At 31.0% G+C, this 26,145-nt stretch overlaps 1 protein-coding gene and 2 long non-coding RNA genes across 5 annotated transcripts; 1 reads left to right on the top strand and 2 right to left on the bottom strand.

Moving 5' to 3' along the window:
- The first annotated feature begins 731 nt into the window (after positions 1 to 731).
- LOC139906503 (uncharacterized) lies at positions 732 to 2,467 on the top strand. The gene is made up of 2 exons (XR_011782063.1): positions 732 to 1,392; positions 1,445 to 2,467. It is a non-coding gene; the product is annotated as an uncharacterized lncRNA (long non-coding RNA).
- Positions 2,468 to 11,407: 8,940 nt separating this feature from the next.
- On the bottom strand, positions 11,408 to 20,025 carry LOC121125687 (C-type mannose receptor 2). Of its 3 annotated transcripts, XM_040720885.1 has the most exons (10): positions 19,918 to 20,025; positions 19,704 to 19,850; positions 19,421 to 19,615; positions 19,152 to 19,349; positions 18,856 to 19,083; positions 18,543 to 18,805; positions 18,338 to 18,355; positions 18,123 to 18,238; positions 17,560 to 18,039; positions 11,408 to 11,766 (listed from the first exon to the last, which is right to left on the bottom strand). In XM_040720885.1, exons 1-10 carry the CDS (start codon positions 19,952 to 19,954, stop codon positions 11,445 to 11,447), a joined length of 2,004 nt encoding a protein of 667 aa, XP_040576819.1. In that variant the 5' UTR covers positions 19,955 to 20,025; the 3' UTR covers positions 11,408 to 11,444. The 3 variants fall into 3 exon arrangements, with proteins under 3 accessions (XP_040576819.1, XP_040576820.1, XP_040576821.1); XM_040720886.1 differs by lacking the exon at positions 18,338 to 18,355; XM_040720887.2 differs by lacking the exons at positions 19,704 to 19,850; positions 19,918 to 20,025 and having other exon boundaries at positions 19,152 to 19,373; positions 19,421 to 19,550.
- Positions 20,026 to 20,564: 539 nt separating this feature from the next.
- On the bottom strand, positions 20,565 to 21,344 carry LOC121125619 (uncharacterized). The gene is made up of 4 exons (XR_011782056.1): positions 21,132 to 21,344; positions 20,978 to 21,073; positions 20,756 to 20,914; positions 20,565 to 20,704 (listed from the first exon to the last, which is right to left on the bottom strand). It is a non-coding gene; the product is annotated as an uncharacterized lncRNA (long non-coding RNA).
- Between the last annotated feature and the right edge of the window lie 4,801 nt (positions 21,345 to 26,145).

The raw sequence follows: 26,145 nt of genomic DNA, 5'->3' as shown, positions 1-26,145 counted from the left end.
TTTCTTGTTTCTCAATTGCTCTAATTCGACCACTAAATTCTAAAACTATAATGATACTTTAATTAATTATGAAATCCTTTTAGAGATACTAGAGTCAAAGAAGACTATTTGATTATGTGTATCAAGATTAGGAAGCCTTTTAGAGGTATTTGGAGGTTATCCTATAGCTATTAATCTGGAGTACATTAGAGTGTCTCAACCTTTAGCTTAAATTGAATTTAGTTGAAAGATGAGTTATAACAAATTATATTCATGAGTGATGTAATTATTGTCTATTTAATTCTGGCGAGCCTCTCTAATATAATTACTCTGTCATACCTTTTTTCTAAGCTTGGCCATTGAACGGAAAAATGAACGGCGTTCCCTCTTTCCGTTCATTTTTTGAACGAATAAATAACGAACGGAAAGAAATAAAGGATGAACGGGGAAAAGATATGAACGGCGGTAATTTTCCTATTGTCTATAAGAGGTCACTTTTAGACTATTTTTCCGAAGATTACAAAATCATTTTTTCTTGATTATAGGTATAGTTATCATTATTATCTTTGATAGTGGCTAAAATATAGTTTTACTAGCAAAGGGTTACCCAAAGTTGCTCGGCTGAGGAGGGAGCGGGAAATCACATTGAAAAAAACTGAAAAATTATTCAGAAAATACTTCTATATACAACATATATTAAGAATTATAATATTAATATGAATGTTTCGTTGTTGCCGAGGTAAGAATAGAAAAGCGTGCGAGCAGAAGAGAAGAAATACGTATGGCATCATTGATTAAATAATATATATCTTCTTCTATCAATCAAGAACGTCATCATTCCCGCCTTTATTATTCAATATTAATATTATATTAGATGGTGATGGTCGATAGAGAACTGAATAAAATGCCTAAAATAACGTCGCCTTCTGTCTGGATTTCTGAAAATGGAGGCCCAGGAATTTGGGAATTACTTACCAGATGAGAAACAGATGGTTTGTCGGATTTGTCGAAATAAATGTGCCTTTGGTCTCCTATCTAGAATTACACGCCACTCATTATTCTCATCTCATATCAAGAGAATGGATATTCATCTAAAAAATCAAGTTAATGATGAATACATCAAGTCAGACTTTAACTCTGATCTCACAAAGATGCTTATTGCATGAAATATAACCTCATCAATTGCTAATCATCTATGTTCAAAAAATTTATGGAGAAATACACGAGTAAACCTATCCCTTCCCGAGGAGCCATCATTAAATTAATGGAGGATGTTGGTACTGATGTCATTTATAGAAATACATATAAAAATGTTTTGAGTCGTCCACACCAAATGACGATCAAGTTATCAGTAAAAAGTATAAAATATTTACTAATTTCGAAATGAAACTCTGAATTTTGTACTATCTAACAGTAAGTATTCAATCTTTTTTAAATCTAACCCTAAAATATGATTCTATTTTAGCTAAACATATCAAGAATTATGATACACAACTCATTAAATAGTAAAAACAACTGCTTAAATGGTCACAACAACGGGGGTAGTAGCTTTGGATGGTTCGCAACTAGTTTGTCTGAGACTAGTTTCTTCACTTAAAGACTTGGGTATGATCATTAGGTTTTCCAATATTACATAGTCAATAAATATTACTTCTTTATCACTTAAGGCTTAGCTATGGTTGATAGGCTCCAAGAAATGGTGTTCAGAAAACTCATAAAAGGCAAAAACAACTGCTTAAATGGTCACAACAACGAGGGTAGTTGCATTGGGTGTAGCATTATAATTACCAATTGTGTATATATGTTGTTATATAAGCATAAATAGCGGAGAAAAAATCTTTTTTGATGCTCTTAATAAGGAGTAATATCGCCGGACATTACTACATAATTAGCTTTTGCTCTAAATCTTTACGATGTCATGTTAGAAAACTACAATAAGTCAAGAATGGTTGCCTGAATTGTCTTATCAGTTAAATTTGACTGCATGGATTAACTTTTCTTTTTTTAGATAAATATGAAATAAATGAAAGTGGGATTCTAAAAGCTGTTCTTACTAAGATTGGAAGAAGATATGGATTGAAATCTAACATTATTTTATGATTTACTTTATTATTAATAATTATTAAAATCTCATCGGTAGAAATATATCTATCCTGTGCACAATTGTATATGCAACTTGCACATAAGGAAAAAAGGTGATGATCTTTTTGATTAAACTCCACGTCTGGCTTGTATTTTGCAACCTCAAGTTATGACATATTGAACTGAATTCCGATGTTAGAACAAGAAGATATTATTTGGATCAATCTATTATTTCAATATTCTGTATTTATAATTTATTGTTATTATTAGTTATATGATTCTAATTGTTTAATTTTGTATATTTAACTTAAATGTATGATGGTTTATTTTTTAGTATGTAGATTATATTTAATTTAAGCCTTCTATTTTAAATTTGGAACTTCAAATATATTTCGAAATACTCTTATTTTGTCGTTTTATTAGTTATTTTTCTGAGAATATGGTTCACAATAAATTACTATTTCATGGAGTGTGACCTTTCCAAATCTACTGTAACGGATAAAAATCGTCTAAGTCAATTATATGTATTATATCTTTATTAAACATTTTGCTAATAAATACTTTCGTTACACCCTCAAAAATAATAATAAAGCAGGCAACTGATAAATACTGATGTGATTATCAGTAATAATCACATCAGTATTTTAAACAATGATACCATGTGTCTTTCTCCCCCCTGTCTCCTCGCACGCGTTTTTCTCTACAATATAATCAACTATAAATTAATAATTAATCACCAGAGATGTTCAAAAAGCTATAATAAAAGAGGGCCCGGGTTTTGCAGTTGTCACCTTACTCAGAGAGACTGCTCCCAATGTTACTAGAAAAAGGTTAGGCAACAAGAGAATGGCTGGACAGACACATCAGATTTATTAAATAAATCTCTCTTTCTGGTGACGTCATTGGGATGAGCCTTGGTTATTGGCTATTCATTCTACTACATAAATTTAAAAAGTAAAATTTAAATAAAATTTGTTATTATCATAATAGTGGCTATTTGTCTAAACCCAAGAATCGTTTCATACCACCGTTCCCCGAAAGACCTTGCAAGAAGGAAGATTTGGATTTGGTCTTCTCGAAGAAAAGACAAATTTAATACTGATGAAGCCAGAATTTGTGTTCATCATTTTGATCCTTTGTGTTTCATATGTTGTATAAATGAACTTTGTAATTAATAAAATATAGCCTTATCTCAGAGAGCTATTAAGGTTTATTTAGAGTGATATAGCTTAATAATATAATGCATTAAACAATTATGAATGAGGGATTATCTAAATTGATAATAATTAAACTTTAAATACTAAATTGTGCAATTTGATTCTGGCTTTAGCATTAGATTCTTGCACTCTTTAATTATAATTGAGTGATTTAATTCTGATAAATTTTTGCAATTTAGAAAAGAACACAAGCACTTCTTTCGGAAATATTTTTCCATACTTTTGTGTTAAATATGAGCCATATCGGTGGATGACATTGGGGTCAAATATCAATGTATTTCAAATATTTTGGCAGTAAAACAAGGATCATTATCATTTTACTGAATGATCTTGTACATAAAACTGCGTTTTTTCAAGTAATAAAATGTTTATCCTTGATTGAACCTCGACTGATCCTGGATGACAATTATCACCGGATATACCACGAATTCTCAAAAATAGTTAAACCTCCATTATTACTTACTATTAGTATTAAAAATTAAAATATAGTTATTTCATAAGAAATAATTAATTAAATGGAGAAAAATTGAGTAAATTAAGAAATATTTTACTATAAGTATGTGCGTGTTAAAGTTAATTCATCTTAAATTACCGACTAAAGAAATTCTCCACACAATCTCGATTTAATCTGGCAGTCAAAATATAATTAAGAGGACAATTTTCCACTAAGTCAGTATATAAGGATTTTAAAGATTTAATTGAGATTAGTATGCCTTTTTACCATGGAAGATAACTCTTTAAATATCTATCACCTTCCTTATTTGTAATTTTCATAGAATGAATGAGAACTTCCATTTTGGCTAATACGTATCGCTGTTCTTCCCAATGTATTCCAAACCCAAATAACATTTTCTTCTTATCGAATGTTCTACTGGGATTTAAAACATCGAACCAAGTGTCAAATACAAGAATTAATTCTTCTTTTAGTTCCGCGTTTTCTGTATCAATTTTCATTAATATAAAAGATATCGCTTTAGCACTTGTTCTTGATAGTAATTGAGATGCATATGAAATACGCTGTCTAGCATTTCCCTTGCAATTTAAATGAATGTCACTGAGTTTATGTACTATCTTAAGGTTACTGCCATCTTCAATTAGAAGTTTTTTAGAATAAGACTTCTTAAGTTCAGCTGAACGTGTGTCATCCCTTGAAAATGTAACAAATCCTTTATCTAGTAAATGATCACGAGCACTCTTCAATAAATGGCATGAATCGGGAAATACATAAGCATTGCGTTAGGGGTCATATGGATTTACAAACGAGTAACTTTTATCATTTAATGACAGTTGGTAAATTAGAGATACATTTCCCATGTCCATCGTGATTCCTCGAATACTAAACCCATGCTTCTCCATTTCATTTATTATAGCATAAAGTAACTCCTTTGTCATGGTTTTATCAAGATCAAAGAAGATTGGCTGCTTCCAGTGACTGACTAAACTACGCATAATTAACATTTGAAATTTCTTGCAAGGACCAACTATTTGCTGTTTCTTCAAATGCATTTCATATCTTGATATCAATCTCATCAAAGGCTAAGATAGCTAACTTTTCATTATTGTCAGAAATACGGAGCATCGCTTACAAGGCTCTAATTCTGTCACGTTGAAATTCAAATGAGCAGTCAAATCGTTGAAGCCATTTCTCTTGAGTTTGTTGGCTTCGAAGAGCTAAAGAATTATTTTTCTTCAGATATTCAAAAGTTTTGAAGCTAGTGCATCTTAAAACAAGAGAAGATATAATTTCATCTCTTTTATAGCCTCGATTGAACTTGGTATTCTTATCTGATAATATACGTTTTGTCAGTGAAAGCTTGGCCCAAGCTTGCTGCCAATATATTTTTTTACAATAGATATCTCATGTTTCCTACTCTTCAAATACTTGTTTTCCTTACGCAAATTTGAAATATCATTTTCTGCTTTCAAAAGTATTTTCTTAAGGTAATCATTTTCTGATATATATATTGAATAAGGCTGTATAATGTTACACTGAATACTGGTATCATTAAGATATACTTCTTTTGAATGATCTAGGGCAGCTTTTTGATTCAAATCTTCAGACTCTGGTATATTATTTGACAAAATGATAGAATCCATAAGTCCCAGAACATCATTTTCCCTTCTTCTATCGGCAACTCTGTTAAATCTATCTTTTTTTTGGGCTTACATAGTCTTTTTCCAAGTGACAAGTCGGAAAAGAATTAGGTTCCAAAAAAGTTTGAGTTCCCAAAAGTTCATTCCTTAAGTCTCTTTTGAAACACAAAGGATCAAAATGATGAGCACACATTCTGGCTTCATCAGTATTGAATTGTCTTTTCCTCGAGAAGCCAAAATCCAAGCCTTCCTTCTTGCAAGGTCTTTCAGGAACCGGTGGTATGAAACGATTCTTGGGTTTAGACAAATAGCCACTATTATGATAATAACAAATTTTATTTAAATTTTGACTTTTTAAATTTATGTAGAATGAATAGCCAATAAGTAATAAGTAATTTAATCTGTATGCCAAGCTTGTAATACCTGAAAAATTGGCTGGAGTTTTAAATTCAAATACAAGGATATCCTCTTCTGCAAGCACATATCTAATTTCCTGGTCATAGTCGCTTCTTTCAAAACATTGAAAAGTAATAGTAATTGGTATAGACGCATTGACTTTATTGGTAGAAAAAAATTTAATCAATGAAGCCAACAGCTTCAAAGATATGGCAAGAGAAAGATAATTAACGCATGGTCCACTTGTTCAATTGAATTCAACATCTTAAATTTACTATCAATTATATTTCAGTATCAATAAAGTATTAGTTTAAGATACTTGTTTTTAATTAAATCATTACATAACAATACATACTAAGAAATGTTTGAACTACATTTTATCCTAAAAGTTATTTGCTTCAAGGAATCCTTATACATGTGTGCGCGTCTAAAACTTAAAAATAGTTAAATAATTCTGTAATTTTTAAAGTAATCGACGAATTAATTTATTTAACATGAAAAATGAGAGTCTTAGAGACATGTCTATTCAATATGGCCACCCATGTTCTCCACTACCAACTCCAGCCTGTAGCGGAACAAATAGCCAATGTTCAACTTAGAAAAATAAACATTATAAACCAATGCCAGATACATAGAATTAAATTCTACTATGCCTTTGTTAAACAGTTTGGAAAATCTCAAGTTATTTATTTTGTATTAAATATAAAATAAATAAAATTGATTTAGAATAGAGGGCTAAAAGTATATTTACTGGTGTAAACAAGCTTAAAGTTATAATTCCAAATAAGAAGAGAAGCTTAATAAATAAGGTAAGTCAATAGCAATTTGTTATAAGGAGGTATTGTCATCCCTCAAATATTTTTAAAACGTTGCTTACTGGTTGATACTTAGCGTAAGCCAAATAAGCTATTTAAAAACTCTTTTCTAAATGTTTTATTTCATTGGGAACCAGATTTTAAAAAGTACCATATATCGTGTTTATTTTTACTTTGTAGCTTAGTTTTCTACCTAGGCCTGCAGAGAAAATGAATATTTTTAATCGGGAGGATTCTTATTAACATTTATTGTTTACCCATAATGCAAAAGGTAAGAGTCCTTATAGTATATTAATAGAGGCAGGATCGCATAACTATTCTATCGAAATAGCCGCTATATTTCGGGAACCCTATACTTTGAAAGGGGTAGCCCATGTTTAGCGCCACTCTAAAAATAATTTATTAAATAGGAGTTTAGGTTTAATTAATTACAAATCCCGCTTAGAGTGGGGGGAAGCTTTGGCTGGTTAAGTTACTTGTTGGGAATAATGACCTATGTAAAATTCTAATCTACATGTAATGAGAGCGTACTCGCAGTATATAAACTTACTAAATAAAAAGAGAAGTAGAGATTTTTAAGTTCTGAATAAGAAAGTGCCAGCATTCGCGGTCATACTTTTAGAAAAATAGTTATTTGAACACCAAAAACTAATATTAAAAAAAGATTAGTGAACTTAATTGGAAATAGTCAAATGAATCAGATTAGTCCCTGAATAATAATAATGGTAAGTTTTTTAGTAGTACTGAATAGAAAACTAAACTCAAATGGCAGAATTCTCTCTCAAATTAGGGAAACCCGTATTAATAGAATTTACTCTTTACGTTTTATTTTTTTTAAAGTATGCTGTCTAATCTTATTTAAAAATTGTTTTAGTCAAGTAATATTTTATATAGTTAATATTTATAGGTTGCATTATATTATGAAATAAAGTATTTAATAGTAAGTTAAAAAGTGCTGAATATCTTAGTAATTAGTTCAAATTGTCCGTCACTCTCTTAGGAGATAAGTCGTAGCAAAGTAATAGTTATGGAAATAGCTATTAAATTTCCTTTTATGTTGTGTTTACTGGTTTTAGCCTTAAGCGGAGCTAGGTGGGGAGTGGTCCGTGTCTTTTGTACTCAGTGATTGAGATATACCTTAGTGATCGTCTTTTTAGGGGGATAATGGTACTACTTCCTTACACCTCGAGTATAAGGGTTTCCGACAAACTAGTTAAAAGGGGCAGGCGGAGGGTTCTACTTTTGTTCTTAATCCTCGGATTAGTATTAAGAGTCCCTGGAAGGTTTTAAAGTTTACATGGGTAGGTTGTACAGAAATAATGGGGTTGTAATATTTCTTATGGTTACTTTCTATCTACTTTTGTGCTTATTTAGGGTGGTGAAGATAGTGGAAGGTAGTGAAGGGGCTTTAATTCCAAGGGGTTAACACAATTTAATTTACAATTAAAGCTTGCCGTCTGGCTAGCCTTACTTTTAGGGTGTAATCACGTTATGATTTCATTATAAAAATAGCTTAAAAGTATATTTTAAGGTGTTTAGCACGTAGGGGTTTGAGTTCTAAAGGGTTAAGAGATTAGCCCAAATAATTATTTGGGCTACAGCATCAAGTATTTACTTATTTTTATTAAACTACTCAATAAGGGGCTTCTCTAGTGGGTAAAAAAGGTCGTGTGGAATAGCTCCATAGATTTAGAACGTACCGAGGAAAGAAGAGTAGCAAGGCCGCCCGCACATGCTTCACACACTCCAAATTGTAATAAATAAGAACCTAACGAACGGTGAAGGAAGTAAGGCTAAAGATTGAAAACAAAATGCAAATGGGAATTATGGTAGCTGTAAGAGACTCTAAAAAAAGTAGTCTGATAAGTAAGTGTTCTTTATTAAATAAGAACCACCTAGAGGCAAGTTGGGATGGGAGAGCTAACAGACAGGTATATAACCCTTAAGTGCGGCAAAAAAAAAGGAAAAAAAAGTAAGAGTATTAGTATAAGAGTTGCTAAAGCGTAGGAGAACCATAGCAGTTAGCTTAAAAGGTAATCTAATAAAGATGTTAAATTTTTACTCTAACTATAGCGCGGCCCTCTTTTCATAAATGCTACCTAATTCCCATGAATTAAAGAAATTACTTAAGGTCTTGCATCAGACGTTTCACTGTTAATGAAAAAAAGAGCTTCTCTAAATATTCAGTTAGGTTAATAATTACACTTAATTTCCAATTAAGAGATTTAGAAGTTAAACTGATTATTAATCATAGTAAATCTTTATATTTCACTTACAATGAAAAGATTAATGCCTCAAATTAAACTTTAGTCTACCTACAATTAAGTAGTTTAACAAAACCTTAAATTATAAATTAGATTTTCTCTTAATTAAAGTACTAGGCCAAGGCTTTAGTTTAATTCAAAGTTATGTTTTTAGGTTATTGAGGTCTTTGTATGTTTCAGAAACCTTAGATTAAGGACGTTTTGCGAATGTCCTAATTTCGGGCTCAGGTTTAAGCTATTAAGCACAAAAGAGGTGAATAATATTTGTATTAATGTGAGCACTTACACAACGCCTGTCGATTGACTTCAAACTTATAGTATTTTCGCTGCTCAGAGTTCGTCCGAGTAAGGTAAAAATAAGCCTACAACGAAATAAATAATAGTAAAAACTTGACCCAGTTTAATATAGTCCCCCTCTACTGGCTTTGATCCGATCCAAGTCAAAAGAAATAAATTCTGATAAAGGACCAAAATACAAGTATTTTTGTGGGATTAAATGTAGCAGGAATGACGATACTCTTATTCCGGAGTAAAAACGGGGAAATGTCGGAATTCTTATTGAAAGAGCTAAAACAATTATCCACCCCTCCCCTTTACTTATTTGGAATTGAGTGGAAAATAGCGTAAGCAAACAGAAAGTACCACTCTCGTTGAATGTGGGTGGGCGTTACTAAAGGGTCAGCCAGGATAAAAATTATCAGGGTCTGCTAATAGTCAGGGGGAGTAGGAGATTAAGCCCCCTATACAGCAAAAAATAAGTCCAAAGCCAAAAGCGCCTTTGAGGGTATAATAAGGATCGAAGGGGATCATATAATAGTTTCCTGGGGCCACTAGAGGGTTTGAGGATCCTGTAGAGTGGAGGAAAATTGTATGGGCCATAACTCCGACTGTGGATAAAAGGGGGATTAGGTAGTGTAAGGCGAAGAATTGTCTTAAAGTAGCTTTATCTACCCTAACAATTTCGTCCCCAATGACGGGTATAACTGAAAAAAGGTTAGTGATTACTGTGGGGCCCCAAAAGGACAATTGTCCCTAGGGGAGGACGTACCCTAAAAAGGCTCTAGCTATAATTAAGATTAAAATCAAGGGGCCTACAGTTCAAACTGAGGTGAGCTTATAGGGGGAGTAGTAAAGCCCCCGGCCTGTGTGCACGTATAAACACATAAAAAATAGTCTTGCAGTATTTCTATGAATAGCTCAAATTCCCATCCGTTCCATCCCGTCCCGCATAATGTGAATTCGGTGGATACCTCTCTGGAATAGTGCTTCCCTAAGAAGATTCCAGTCAAGATTTGAGTACTAAGACATAATCCTAGTAAGGAGCCAAAGTTCCACCCTGATGTGATATTAGTTGGAGTGGGGAGAGTGAGGAGAGGGTTATAGATGGAAATATGCTTATAAGAATCCATTAGTATTAGCTTTCTGGCAGGGAAAGTGCGTTAATTTTAGAAATTAAGTATAAGGAACTCTTGTGAGAGATATATAGGGCATTTATTAAATGTGAACAGGCTTAAAGCTAGTGTGGGCAGACTATTTGCCAGGTGCACAGCCTTTTAATAGTCTGAGGGCTGTAAATATAAAATATTAAATTCAAGCTGGGCTTAAGCTCAAACAAAGTAGGATATAGCTCAAGGTACGAAATACTTATGTTGCAGCGAATTTACTCTGATGGGGGGGTCGGCGCTTCCAAAGTAGGATATACTTAATATCATTAAGATATAGGATATAGCTCAATGTACGGAATACTTATGTTGCAGCGAATTGGCTCAGATTGGGGGTCGACACTTCATTATCTTTTAGATAAAATAGGCCTAAGAGGAAAAAAAATGAATTAGATTTTTTTTAACATACCTAAATTGTACGTTCCTACAAAACTACAAATTGTATTTTTAGAAATGACAAGAGACATAAAGTCTAGATATTAGTAATTACATTATTCTGTTTTCACAATGTAAACCTTAGTTAAAATAACAAGACTTTTGATCCAGTAGCAGAAAAATTGTACATGATGATTAATTATTAAGTAAGTAAAAACTAAAATAATTAATAGACTATTGTGAACAACGTTTTGTCTGTGTTATAATTTATAAAACAAAGGAAGAATGACAGCCTCTGAGTGTGTAAAAAAGTGAGCCTGATTTTAAGACGCACTTCCAGTTGTTTTAGTATTCCTTGAGCTACAGTTGAGTTCCACATCCATCCTGATTTATGCACGTACAATGTACTCGTAAATTCGTGTATAATTTTGCAAAGACCAATTGATATTTTATTTCTAAAAGCTTTATTCGTTATAATCTTCAAACTTCAACAATTTTCAAAATGAATAGGTTCTGTGATTTAAAGTTGTTCTTAATTGTAGGAGTGAAAATACCAGAATAAATTAATTTTTGAAGCACGAAAATTACTAATGTGTTTAAAAATAAAATATTTTTACACCTAAGAATAATAATAATCTCAAACACCACTTACGAATATGGGACTATATTTATGTCTTTATAAAAATTTTAAATTAGCTCGGTAGTCAGCATGCAGGATAGATAGATCAAAAATTTACTAAAAATAACGAACAGTTTTTTATTGACATGCAGTCACAAAGTTTACTCGTGCCTTTTTTTTATTTTTAAAAGGCAGAAACCCACCAGGATAAACACGCCCAATACTAATAACATTATACCAAGAGATATCAATAATATAATAAGTACATTGCTTTCTTGGGGTCCTCCAAAATTTTCACATATAAATGGTTTCTTCTCATTGCACATACAGCCGATCAACAGATTATTTCTTAGGCAAAAACAGTAGCTAGTGTCGTCAAATGAGCCATCATACAAAACAAAAGGATTATCATTTATATAATCCCCATTTATTGGACTTTTCCTTAATCCAATCAGAATTTCATGTGAAGAAGAATGTAAGCTCCTAAAAATATATACGATGATCGATTGATGATCCAGCTATTAAGGGTTTTCACTGACATCATAAAGTGCATCATAATTAAAGGCAACACCATCTTGGGGCTCATATTTTATATTTGTATTGCATTAATTGGACAAATTTCCAATAAATCCTCATGAAAGTCCTTCAAATAGATTTAAAGAATAAACACTTGCATTGAATATACTTTTTGCCAAAGATAAATAGAGATATTTGTATCTAATCAAAGTAATATCTACTGAAAATCCCTATGAAAAATCTCAATTTGTACAATTTATTTTGATGGATTATTGACGAGAAAAGTAGGATAATCAGCGAAGATACCTAGATTTGTATCTACAATATGGAGTTAAGATTGTAAAACGATGTAATAACATAGTTTTAATACATTTTAGGGTTAGATATATAATAAAACTAAGCAAAATATCAAGGGGGTCTGCAAGATTTTATTTTGAGGTGTTTTTTTTTACAAGAGAAGCATAGTAATTTAATATTTTTTTAACCAATAATTTTATATTGTGTTGACAATAAAAACAGTATTTGAGGGGAACTAAAGCCCCTCTAGCCCATACCCTGCAGAAACCCCTATAGATTTTTTTTGATATACAGTAATGGTAGGTCCCATTTTGACATTCATTAGTTTTTTCCTTAATATTAATACAAAAAGGTCTTCATTGTTGTAACATTTGGCTTATTAGGTCCCAATAATGTCCAACATCAACAATGCTCACGTCACATGAAAATGTTCTATCATGACGAGCGTTTTGAAATAAACAAAGATGTTATTATGTATCAATGAGTTCCCTAAATAATTGGAGAGGCACCAAATCTACTGCACAACCTCATCGCTATGTTTAATTATATTTTAAGAAAAAAAATAAACTGGCAAGTTATTAGTCATTAGGACCAATTTATTTCCTTCTTCAATACATCAATGCATCTTGTTTATTTAAAGAACTCATAGTTTCTATGATATTAATTCATTGCTTATTATTATTTGTAACGTGACTGAAGAAAAAATATAAGAGTCCTTTAGTGTCGTTAATGTCTATAACGCACAAATCAATACTAAATAGTATATATCACAAATATCAATTCTATTTATGTTTGAATTTGTGCTCTACTGCAAATATGGACAATGGTTATTTTTTTATTACTGTTGGGATGTTTTGGAGTCTTCTAGAGTCTTCACGAGTCACGATTTCTTCCCCAAATCACAAGGTGGATGATATTCAATCCCTACTCAACTGCCAGTAGAAGGTGAAGAAAGGAGTTGTAACTGCACGGTAAGACATTTAATTCTTGGTAATTTGGATCAATCTCTCCTAGAGAGCAATTGGATATATGGATCAGCATCCTTTCCATAACTAGGAATATACCATTCACACACCCTTTAATACTCTGTTCAATATCATGGTCTTTTCAATGGATCTCGAACCTTAAGTCGAGATCCATTGAACCAGTGCTTCACTCGTTGGATCTTATGGCCTTTAATGAAAGGATCGTTCATTGAGAAAGGTCCTTTTAATATCAGTGTCTGTGATAGTGACATCTGATCTTGTTAATTATTGTCTCTATACATAAATTCCTCCAGATCTTCTATCGAGTCATCGTATACTTCTAATATATAAAAACGGAGGAGTTCCATAAAATGACAGAATAATCAACCGAAAGACCCAGAGAGGAACGGAGAGAGTTCTCAACCTCCATGCACAGCGCCTTCTATGAAATTCTTGGGAGTCATCTCTGCTTCGTCTCCTAGTCTAAGAAAACTATCTCTTTAATTAGAGCCCTTCATTGTTCTTGACGTATGTAACTGAGAAATCACTCACCTCAAGCTAATTTATACCAATTCCATCTATAAGTTGGACTTAGTGATATTAGGTCTATACAGATAATTATATAACCTGTATACATAAAGCAAACCCCTGATTTCTTTATTACTAATGAGTCTCTTTTGTCATTAGAAAAAAAGTGGAAGATAATTCTAGACTCGTAAAGAGCTTCTCTTTTCTCGATATTTTGGACTGCAAAGCATATTCTATTCTGCTATTACATATAAATAGTTATTTGGAACTGATAAGTGATTATGTGTTTTAAAAAAGATATAAGATAACTCTTAACTTCTGTAGACTTGTATTGAAATATCTGAAAATGTTGAGAATTCCCTAAGTTATTGAGTCGGAAATATTCTTCCAAACAGCCAAATTGCTTGTCACCATATTGGAATATTACTCTTGCTCAGATCTAGGATCTCTACACAAATAAATAACTTATAATATTTACCATAATAGCTAACTATAAATTGTTTTACTGAAGACAGTAGTTAAAATGTAAGAAAATAATGATACGATTGTCTTTGTATTGATTGAAAAATAATAAACGTCAATAATATTCTTCAAAATTTGCATTCCCTATTTATGAGTTCTCTGTTATTATTATTATTTTATCTTATTCATTCATTCTGTTTTATTTTTATTATTTTTAAATGCTATTTTATTATTGAGATTCTTGTCAGACGAGTGGAGATTTCGTAATCTGTCCTATTATTAGTCAAAGAACTATTTTTGGTCTGTGTTACAAACTATTCCAAGCAATATGAAATTACTAAAATACACTTATATATATACCTCTAGAGAGAATAGTAAAAATTATAAGACAAAATAGGCATATAAAATGCATCATATTTGGTTATATTCGTAAGATAATTACAGTGAGCTCTAAATTTATTATATTCAAGATAAATGACAAATTAAGATCTTATTGTTAGTTTATGAGCATTTCATTTTTTGTACTTAATACCTAATTATTCTCAATATGTTATTGATTTCTTCGCTATACTGAGGTTTTTTATTATTATTTAAATATATCTTTTATTAAGATGTATACCCCCAATGTAAAGAAAATTTATTGAAAAATACTCATAAATTACCAAGGTTAATATTAACCTTGGTAATTAGTTAAATGCAGTCGTTCCATACTAGACCTCAACTATTCCTCACATCAAAGTGAAGATGTTTTGTGATTTAATATGAACCTTGTTTGAAGAAGAGGAAATGCAACAAAAAATAAATTTTAAAAGAACTTTGGTTACTTATTTGCTTCTAAAATTTCTTTTTAAATCACAAAACATCTTATTAAGGTTTGAAGCTTATAATATGAAAAGTCCTTAAAAGTACAGAACCTATGGGTCCGTTCCAAACTTATAAACGTATATTTACAAAATATGTGTTGGTTGTGGTAACCCACCTTCAAGGGAAAAACTGAACACTCAGTAGAAGAAGAACGGGTGTTTTCCTTCTCTTTGCTGATTGGTTTAAAATTGTCAGCTGTCATAAGGTTTATTAAAAGATATTTAAAGCCATTTATTTACTACTTTGTGGCTTAATTAAATTATTTATCTTAATTAGCCAATAAATATTAAATGCAATATATTTTTCATCATGGTAACGTGTAGTGCAGTGTATTACTCGAATATATAAAATTCGAGTAAAAAGTCTCCAGGATTATTTCCCATGAAAATGTTTAATTTTTCAAAAGACATGAAGGATTTTCATTCATTATAATAGGAAGATTTACTCAAGATACCATTTAAAATTTATTCAGTCTTATTCTGTTCAAAATCCCAACACCAACAACATTAGAGGGTCAAAATAATCTAAGAAAAATTGCTTTAAGTTAGTTTATGAAAGAAAAGGGAACTTTCAATTATCAATATGATAATGGCAAATATCTAATCGATTTCTTAGATGACTTAAAAGAAGAAATAAATCAGTCAATCCGGATAATGTATATTTTCTTCAAGAACTAACTCCTCAGCCATAAAATAATACTTTATTTCAAGGTGACTATAAATAGTCACCTTGCTGTGTTGTCTGAACAACAAAGATATATTTTATATTGTTTTGGTAGCTATATTTTAAACCAAATTAAGACATATCTGTCTGTTTGATCGTACTGTTTTAGTTTTGTTATTTTGGACACTAGTGATATTGGCCCATATAAAAGATTATACCGGTTAATCTGTATGTCGCTTTATCAAGGAATTCTTCGAATATGTATTCATTACAGTCGCGAGGATATTTCGCAACTTTACTAAAACTCAAAAATTTAATGATTTAGGAAATATAACAAAAATCATGCCAGATCTAATTGAAAAAGAAAATAAGCAAATATATCCCATCCCGATTGTCATAATATTAAGACAAAAATTAATCGAAGATATTGCTAAATTCGTTTTAAGATGCACGCACAATTTTTTAGAAAGAGACGAACACAGAGAAAGGAAGAATGAGGAAAAATGTTCGGCTAGTAAAAGTGCAAGTATGTATCTAATTGTTCTACATTATTGGCGACATTAATTATGATTAATTATTCAAAAGTGCTATTCCCTAATAATATTATTTAAGTTTATGCCTTCAAATTCACTGGAGTATTTAATATTTAAAAAGTAAATTTGGTTCCTTTTGAACTTAATATTTATTTTTAAAAATTAAATTTATAATTGAATTCTTTTATAAGGCTAATAAAATAAAATATCAACAACTATTTTATAAAAGATTACCATTTTAAATCAAGAATCATGCGAGTATAAAAACTATATATCAGTGGCTGCAATCACTGTAGATGAAGACCTTATTTCTTTCTCTTATATTCTTGTTGTAGATTTTTGTTTGTCCGCTCGTTCCCCTGAGTCCTTTAGGTTTAATTAGTGTGGATATATGGTTTCAGTTCAAAGATATGATCATTAATAAATTGAAAGACTTAATTATTCTTAAACCCAATATGTTTTAGAAGGCTATACTTAAAATATAAAATTTTTGGAGATAAATTATAGTGGGAAATACCAAGGTGAATAGAAATAAATTTCTTAATCTTGTGAAATACTATGTTTTTGATTGTTTTGGTAATTTTTTTTTCTCTCCTCTTCTGTTGCGACGTCAAAGAATTTCTCTTGCTATTGCTTAGAATCATATTATCATCACTATGTATTTTATCTCTATGATCTTTGCACCATTTTTTTAAAAGGAGATTATAAACTTAAGGTAGGAAAAAATGTTCAATTTAAACTGTCCTTTGTTCATTTTTTATACTATTTTACAAACTCCTTGATTGACATTAACTATTTTTTTCAGTCATTATGCAAATTAACGGTGTCGTTCAGTTATTAGGTACATTAACTAGTGATTTTGCATATTAACAGATGCCTTACTTTAACTGCAACATACAGATAGATTAAGGAAAATAGTCAACCGTTGGATGTCAAAATGGGACCGACAAATAAAAGGACTTAAATCTTACTGTCTATCAAATTTTATCCCTCTATTGCTTAGTTTTACTATATATCTGATCATAATATGTATTAGAATATGTTATTACATTGTTATACAATCTTATTTCGATATTGTGGATAGAAATTAACTATTCAAATGCAAAGAAAAGTGATTTCTTTTTTTTCTTCAATTATCCTACTTTCCTTGTCCCTAATCGATCAAAAAAAATAAAAATTGAACAAATCTATCTATTTTTAGTGCATATTACTTTGATTCATTTCAAATATAACGGTTTATCATTGAAATAAAGTAGTGTTACTGGCAGATGCTAAGTCTTTTTTATTCTTAAAGATGGAGTTTAATCAAAATTTATTGGAAATTTGTCCTTTTTATATTTTAAAAATATTAGCTTTGAGCCCCCAAAATGGAGTTTCTATCAACTATGATGCAATTTATGACGTCAACAATTTATGAGTGCAAAAGAAGAATAAAAAATATAACTTACATCATCTTCAACACATTAATGGCCTGAGGAAAGTTTTGAAAAGAAGCAAGATATCCATCATTATTCTCTCGACACTTCTTTTGCGCCTCAGCAAAGGTCTTTTTGTCTTCATTAAATGCATAGCACTTATTTCCTATTCTAATATAGCCGCTTGTACAACTCATTGTTACCTTCTTTTTCTGTCTCTTTAAAACATACTTTCGTGTTTCAGGATTAAATTGACAGATAACATAGTGTGGTTCCTTGCAATCAACAATTCTCCAAGTACCTAGGCCTTTTACACCATACCCTCCAATCACACAAGGACTATGAAAATTGTCAAAAGATTGCTCAGAATCATAATTCCAATTTGTGAACTTTGAATTTACGAAGAATCCGTTGTTCCAGGTCCAATTTCCTATGTTTTTATTGTACACTAAACCAATGTAGTATGTTACATATGACATCTGTGTAAGTCGATTTATAACCATTGTTGTATATCTATGTATACATTCAAAAATTTCAATGATTATAGTCATAATATCTTATATCAATGCATGATTGTATTCGTTTATTCAAATTACCTAGTTTCAATCCTCAAAACGCTGCCTCCTCTATTTATACAGAATTCTTCTGCTTCATTGTAAGGAAGTTTGATAGAATTTAGTTCGTAGCATTGAGGACCGTCACTCACGCTACCCTATGTAAATTATTAAATAATATCGTATAAAAGAAAGGTGAAGTAAAAAATCCGCATAAAATGAACTTTTTTCTTTTATTCGGATTTGAAAGTACTTACAAAATGCTGGTCCTCAGGCTTTTTTAAAAAGAAAAATTCTAGAATGAATATTTGTTATAAAAATGAAAAACAGTTATACAATTTTTACCCCCCTCTGTACATTACTCCCACTTTTACTTCTCACTCCTAGTTTTAAATCCCTGCATTTATAATAAAATGTAATATTTGTATACCAACTGAGCTATTTATGTATAAGAAGACTTACTTTTCTACAATTGCCAAAGGTGGTCTTATATTGAAGACTATCACTAAAAACCCTTTGACAAATAGTAGACATTTTATGTTTACACTCCACATTTTTCCATGTTCCATTTTCATGTTGAATAAATACACATTTTTTATTCATAGAATCATGAGGATAACCTAATTCCCAAGAAACGTTTCTAGGGTTGGTACCCGTATGCTCATTTCTAAACTCATTGTAACTTTTTAAAGAATTAAGGCCTATCCAAGAGAACTGAATATTCCCTAAAATAGAAACAGTGTCATTTGTTATCATCATAATTTTGTATAATTACCTTTAAAATATTTCAGGATGTAGTCTGATAAGAATAAATTCTGTTCCTTGGTATCTATTTCTACTAAATACCCTCCTAGGATACTGCAGAATTTATTTGCTTCATAGAATGTATTTTTAGTTTCTTGTATGTAATAACAAATTCCTTTATGATACACCCATAAAGATGGGCATCGATCATTCCGTATAAAATTTTTTGAAATAGATTTATTGGATTTAAATGCCAAGCCTATTTAAAAAAAATAAACATATATAATTAGTATAGTAAGTTGCAGAGTATGGATATATAAAATATACCTTCTTTCTCGCATATGAATCCCTTTTTATGAGTACAATTAGCATTTAACCATGAACCGAAATCCTCCTTAAGCGATAAATATTTACATTCGAGTCCATACGATAATGATCTATCATAAAATAAAGTATTTATTCCATCTTTATATCCGATCCAAAAGTCGTAAACATGATCAACCATGATCACTCCTCCCCACAATGCTTAAAAAAATAAACAAAATGTTCCTAATATATTCGCATATACATTATGTTTGCGGATAAAATGGACATACTCTCCATCAATAATTGTTGTATGGAATTTCGTATTATTGCCAAGTGACCACCGAGATTTATACAAGTTTCCTTTGCATTTGACCATGTTGAGGTTCCATTTGGAGATATGTAATAACATCTTCCAGTTTTTTGATCTTCTATCCATGAAATGTTTGGAATTGCAAATATAGTTTCACAATTTGGATGTAAAATCCCTGAAATAATAGTTTAAATGAAATATTTAATAACTCTATACAAAAGGGGGTGGATCACTAAATTAAGAATAGCCGTAATTATACTTACGTGGAGTATGTTGATTAGCAAAAAGATAATAATCTATGTAACCAGAACAATCATTATTCCTGAATTCAAATTGATCATATGGTTTATGGGTTATGTGAACTCTGCAAGCTTTCTTTGACAATTGCTTAGGAATATAAACCCGAAGAACTGATTCATAATGTGAATGAGAAATTAAAAAATCACATAAGAAATGTCAAAGTAATAAAATACTTACTATCTTCCATATATTTACTGGCTACTCGGGGAACCATTTCATAAGGAATTTGTATACTGGTTAAAACTGCATAACAATAAACTCCCCATAATCTATAATGTAGTGGACATTCATCTGTGTAAGCAAGGAATAATTATGTAAGATTTTCTAACATAATATATTGACTATATTTTTGACCATACTTACATTTTGTTAGTGAACAATAAAAAGGAAGCTTATCTTTGCAATTAAAGCCTCTATTAGACACATTGTTCTGATGAATAAATTTACCATCTTTAAAGAAAGTGCACTCCATCTAATTTTTTATATATGAATATAACAAATTAATACATAATTTGTTTAAATTAGTATTGGATACAAGTTAGAAAATTGTAACAATTTAGATATAATATCAGGCATTTTAATAATTACTTATCAACAATTCATTGATCAAATTTAAATAAATAAAATGAAATTATTCATTTTGATCCATTAATATTTCATATATTGTATCAGAAATATTATGAACAAATCAAAGAGAAAAGGATTTACTGTAATTTTTAAGGAAAAAAAGTGCGTATTGGTATTATGGAGATTGGACTATTAATGCCTTATGTCCTTTTTATATATTTTTAAACTTACATTGGCTGGAACGGTCTCCTCCTATGTATGGTAGATTAAAAAAATTAGGTATATTTATGCAATTAATTTTATAGACAATTTACACGTACGTCTTTTCTATTATGTGCTAAAAAAAATGAATATCCTATCCAATAACTACCGGTCCAACTGTCTCCATAATTGAGTTCTGAAAAAGGAGACAATAAACAACTTGATTAGTCATTTTAAAAATTCCAACTATTCAAAAATTCGATGTCTCCAGAATTTTGAATTCTTCCAATAGAAGCAGCCTTGTGTTTTGAAGTGCAGAATTTCACTGCATTTGAAAATGTCATGGGTGTATTAAAATATTGGAAACATGAATAGGGAGCATCAAGCCACCCCTCGGGACATCGAGCTACAGTGGAAATAAGGGAAGATGATGAGCTATCTATTGCATATACATATGAATAACTATTACTTTTTCTTTGAACAATGTTCCTCGTATCCGTAAAGCGTTTCACTCGATAAATTGCTAACCCATGATCCAATTCCTCAGGGGACGAATGTCTTTCTACTAAAAATACCAATAGTAAGCAACACACTAATAAACCTATCACTTACAAGTTGCATACCTCTTCCATAAATGATCAAAACGTTGAGTGTTGTTGTATAGAATGTCAGTCCAAGCAATCTAGTCATATTAAATTCTATTCTCCAACTGGCATATATTTTTAAAATCTTTTAATGTGGGGCACAGCCACAAGTTGACGGGAAACAAATTAATATTTTTTTAAATTTTTAATTTCTATCTTCTACAAAATAATATTACCAAAGTATATAGTTCCATGTTTCGCCAAATGGTTATATTTACTGAAAATATAAAATATATTTCTGATTATGATTCTTGTTGCAATTCTAGCTCTAAGTAGTTATGAATTATTCCCATTCATGTTACCCAAGTTTTAAAAGATATTATGTTTATTTATAATTTACTACTAATGAAATCATTAGGCATTCATTAACTATTATAGACTGGTTTCATTATAAGCTGGGTGCTTCAACGGTTCAATCAACCCTACACCAATATTTTACTTCTTCCTATTGATTCCCTAGATATTTTACCCTAATATGTGTATAAGGAAAAATATTAATGCATTTCAGCATCGGAAATACCGGAGTTAACCTTTTTCACTATCGTTTCAGTTCTTCCAGTTTCAATTACCTTTGTATACCTCTGTCGAGGAAATTGTGTAAGTAAATTATTTATTACTAGAATAATAATAAAAATGGTGTTTTCTAGAACATATACTAATAAGTTCTAGCCACACACTATGTACTTTAAATTTCAAGTATCTTAATCTTGTCTATTGAAAGCAAATAATATAAAATAAAACGAATATATTTAAATAAACAAACTAATAACCCTAATCACTAATATATAATAGAGTTAGTGTGTGATTCATTTATGGGTGCCCAAACCGTGGGACACCTAAGAGGGTGAAACATTGCATGGGAGCATGGATGCATTGAGCCTGGTTAGGCTCAGACGGGGGTACCGATTTTTGTGAGGGAGGGGGGTCATTTATAGTCATATACTTATTCTATGCCCTAAACACAAAAATTGTTTTTGGAGCCCAAGGAGTCTTAATCGGGAGTTGAATTATAAGATAAAAAGTGACCGTAGAGAGGAAGGAGGACTCCATAAAAAAACATTATTAATGTGCATGCCCTCAAAGACGTCATCAAAAAGGACCCAATCAAGTGGCTGCACGCCCAAGCCAATGATTTGTCTTGAAAAGGTTGAGAGACACCCAGTATTTAATAGAAGAATCTAGGACGACCGATAGAAACAAAGAAAAGACGTCCAGGACGTCTTAGTCAAAATCACCCAGTAATAGATTAGTGGCTGTAGTTGTGCTGCTTAAGCCTTTATTTGAAGATCTCCTGATTTTGGGAGGTGTATGCTGATTCAATTGTTGCTGAGCATTTGATTGATGTCGTGGAAGAGCAAGCTCTGATTATTTCTGAGGACGTATAGATTGAATCAAAGAGGCTTGAAGTATCTTTTTCAAAGTTTTCCATCTCTACGGATGGATTCTCAATCAATCAATCATGATGTGGACAAAGAAGTAAAGTTTGAAATCGATGTAATGCCTCTATGTGACCGGGATGGTCATTATCTCCTGAATATATAAAAAAAGTTAAATTGAGTTAAAATCGGAAAGTTACCCCAGTATTTTAAAAAGTTATGAGAAAATTATAATACCAACTAACCTGACAGTCCTCTCAATTTTAAAAAAAGATTCTCGAGGAAATCTTGATTCAATCTTGTTGTCGAAATGAACTTCATATTCCTATTGTTTTAAGAAAATCGTAGAGGTTCGTCATCGAGTGAATTGAAGAAATTATTCCAAGTTGGTCTTTTTCTTTCTTACTTGCTTTGCATGTTCCACATGTTCATTAAAATTTCGATCATTCACTGTACTTTTAGGTAGAGGTGGATTATCAAGCTCCATGGAGTTTATGAAATCCAACATCTCATCCAGAATTGCCAGTTGCTCTTCAATGTGTAAACCAAGCCCTCCCTTAAGAGGAGTTTAGAAACCACAGGGATTCGTGAATTCATGACATCAAACCACCGATTAAACAATAGTAAAATCTTTTCAGCCATTTTGGCTTAAGGATATTTTGCCTTCATACATAAATAAATGAAGTATATACGTCGTTATTAGATGATTTTTAGTTTAAATTGATGTTCCCTTTGAACTTATTAATCAATATATGTAGTGTTTATTACTATAAAAAACATTCAATAGTTGTTTTCTGTTGGAATAATTATGGGATTATGCACCAAAATTACAATGCATACTATCAAATCTTACAATGTAATGAGTTTGAACCAGAAAAAAAACATAATACTATTATTATAATAAGAAAAATCAAAAAATCTGACAACTGTTTGAATGGACCAAGTGCTAGGCCCAAATCTCTTTTCCGTCATTAACATACTAATTAATTATATCATTAGACATTATGGATTATTCATATTGGGAAAGAGGGACTCGTGGATAGACAAATATCCATAATAGGAGGCAAAATCAGGGATTTCCACTTCGTTATGAGCCAGGATGTATCAGAAGAATAAGCGGTTTACTGTCAGAGAGGCTCTGAAAGGTTTGATCATAAGAGAGCATAATGAAATTAGAAACGTTAGCGAAGAAAACTCTAAAGCTCAGTGCAGTTGGAACAATTTAGAATGGAAATAGAAGCATTAGGACTTTGGTCTTCATCTTTTCATGAACTTTATTACTTATCCTAATAGTACAAAACAGTATTATACAGTGTGCCCATAGTTTAAGGGAAAAGTACTGGTCACGGTATGACGCGCCATCTCTTGGATTAGTTTGTTCTTTACATCTCACACCCTATTGGTAGCATGGGAACAGGGCCCCCCCCGTCCTTTAGCCCCCGGTCAACTACTAAATTCAATTTAAATATTCATTCCCTAAAATAATAAACCAACATAAACAATTTTATTAAAAATACACACATCTAATAATCAATTATTCTTAATTTATAGTTTGTAATAATATTTTGTGATTTTGGCATTGAATCCTTACATTTGATCTATACGACTCCAAATCCATTTGACTTATTGTGCAAATATACTGACTTTATGAATTAATCCTATTACATAGTATTGAAAAATCAATCGAAGAATAATATTTCATATTAATTAGTTATTTGAATGAAGCTTACTAAATAATAATCTTGAACAAATATAAATTGAAGTTGATAAGTTTTATTTTTGATGGACAAATTCATCAGTTAAAATAATTTAGTTTAGTAAAAATAATATTTCACTCTAACTACAGAAATTAAATGCACATTTACTTGCTAAAATATTATATATACAATTATTATATTAAATACAATAATTTTTGGATTTAGACAGATACAATTAATTATAAATACTTATGAAAGTTTATTCACTCTTTTATTTGCTCCAGGATTACTATGTCTCTTGCGTTATCTATTTTCTTGCACATTAACAGAGGTACTTTTTAACTATGGAATTAGACGTTTTCTATGCTATTAATTTAATCAATTTAAAAATCCTCGAATAATTTTACTAGGCACATAGATCTTAAAAACAAAGTCAATTGTATATATATGTCTTGCTGCCCCCTTATTGATGGCGAAGAGCAAAATTCACAAATTTTAACTTATTGGTATACAAGACATTTGAAGAAATCACTAGGGTACGAGCAAAATAAAAAATATGCATTATACGCCAGGTGTGTGACTCACTGTCGCTTGAGCTAATGTCGGCTGGATTGCTAAAGGTCGCTAGTCTTTTAAGATTACGTCAACTGTTGTCCGACACCAGTTTATTTTTTAGCTATTTTAATAGCATTATAGTATCCTTACAAAATTGCGATATTGTGATATTTGTAAGTTGTAAGATAGTTATTAATTATTATTATAATTTATACCAATGAATCCTTAGATAAGGAATGGAAGACTCTTGCCAACATTCAAAGTAAGTCTAACAAGTAGGATTCATTTTCACTTCATGTAATGTTCCGCGAACACCACTTACAGACGGAAGCAACGGACCGGAGTAAAGTTAATAAGAACACCTTTGGATTGGGGGTACTATCATTCACTAAAACATATATTCTGTAAGGGATTACATTTAAAAGGACGTACATACATTTGAGTATTAAAATATACAAACTCGTAAAACACAAGGTACCTACCTATCTATTTAAAACAAATCCCTACGTCATGATTTAAAACTAAATAAAAGACAATACATAACACTTCACGGAGGAACTTTAGTACACTGTTTATGTATAAGTTCATCCAAGTATTGGGATTGTTTTTTCTCGTGCCTTGATGCCTTAGTGGCTATAGGCTAACTAAGTCGGAGAAGAAGGATCATCCTCCCGCCAAAAGACGTTTCAATATTTTTCCAAAGGATAAGGGACAATCACGGCACTTATACATTATGGAGAAAGAAATGGTAAAAAAAGATTGGCTTGTCACGGCAGACTTATGGGAAGTATTTTGGACGTGGTGGGTGATTGTAAATACACGATCCCCACTAATTGGAAAATGAAAAAAAACAACCACAATTACCATGGACAGCTCTCAGCTTCACTTTTTAAAAATCCCCATGTTGGTTTGATGAATGGAAAAGACTCAGAGACAAAGCAACAAGTATCACCAATGATACGCTTTTAGCAGCTAAGCAAACATCAACTGGACAATATATGATGTCTCAAGAATGACTGGATGAGGTCGATATGAACCATTTTTGATGGACTTACTCTTATTACCTTGCTTTTATGTTTTTCAAATTTAAAAATAACCGGGCAATATTTAATCAAAGAAAGTATTTTTTAACATGCCCCTTATCCTTCAGACATTGCCAAAGTAGAATGTGAGGAGAATCATACTTTTAACCAATATTTTCTAAGTATAGCATGTAAAATTTTCAACTGTATGGTAAAAAGTACTTCTCTGAGGTAAATTATGAAATTCATGAGAACAAGAAAAGAATTGGATATCAAAAGAGTTAAACAGGAAGCCTTTATTATCATAATATCTTCAATGCTTCAAATAATTTGTATTGTTTGT

Source organism: Lepeophtheirus salmonis, chromosome 10, assembly GCF_016086655.4.
Source record: "Lepeophtheirus salmonis chromosome 10, UVic_Lsal_1.4, whole genome shotgun sequence".
Taxonomy (NCBI): Eukaryota; Metazoa; Arthropoda; class Copepoda; order Siphonostomatoida; family Caligidae; genus Lepeophtheirus; species Lepeophtheirus salmonis.
The sequence above is the reverse complement of the archived record's forward strand: the minus strand, read 5'-3'. Positions and strand labels throughout refer to the sequence as shown.

Bases quoted from the DNA above. Each gene is read 5' to 3' on its own strand.
- LOC121125687 (XM_040720885.1), bottom strand. From the start codon at position 19,954: ATGGTTCCCCGAGTAGCCAGTAAATATATGGAAGATA. The intron at 19,616-19,703 runs GTAAGTATAATT...CTATTATTTCAG, and splicing joins TGCTAATCAACATACTCCAC to GGATTTTACATCCAAATTGT. The intron at 18,806-18,855 runs GTAATTATACAA...TTTCTATTTTAG, and splicing joins CATCCTGAAATATTTTAAAG to GGAATATTCAGTTCTCTTGG.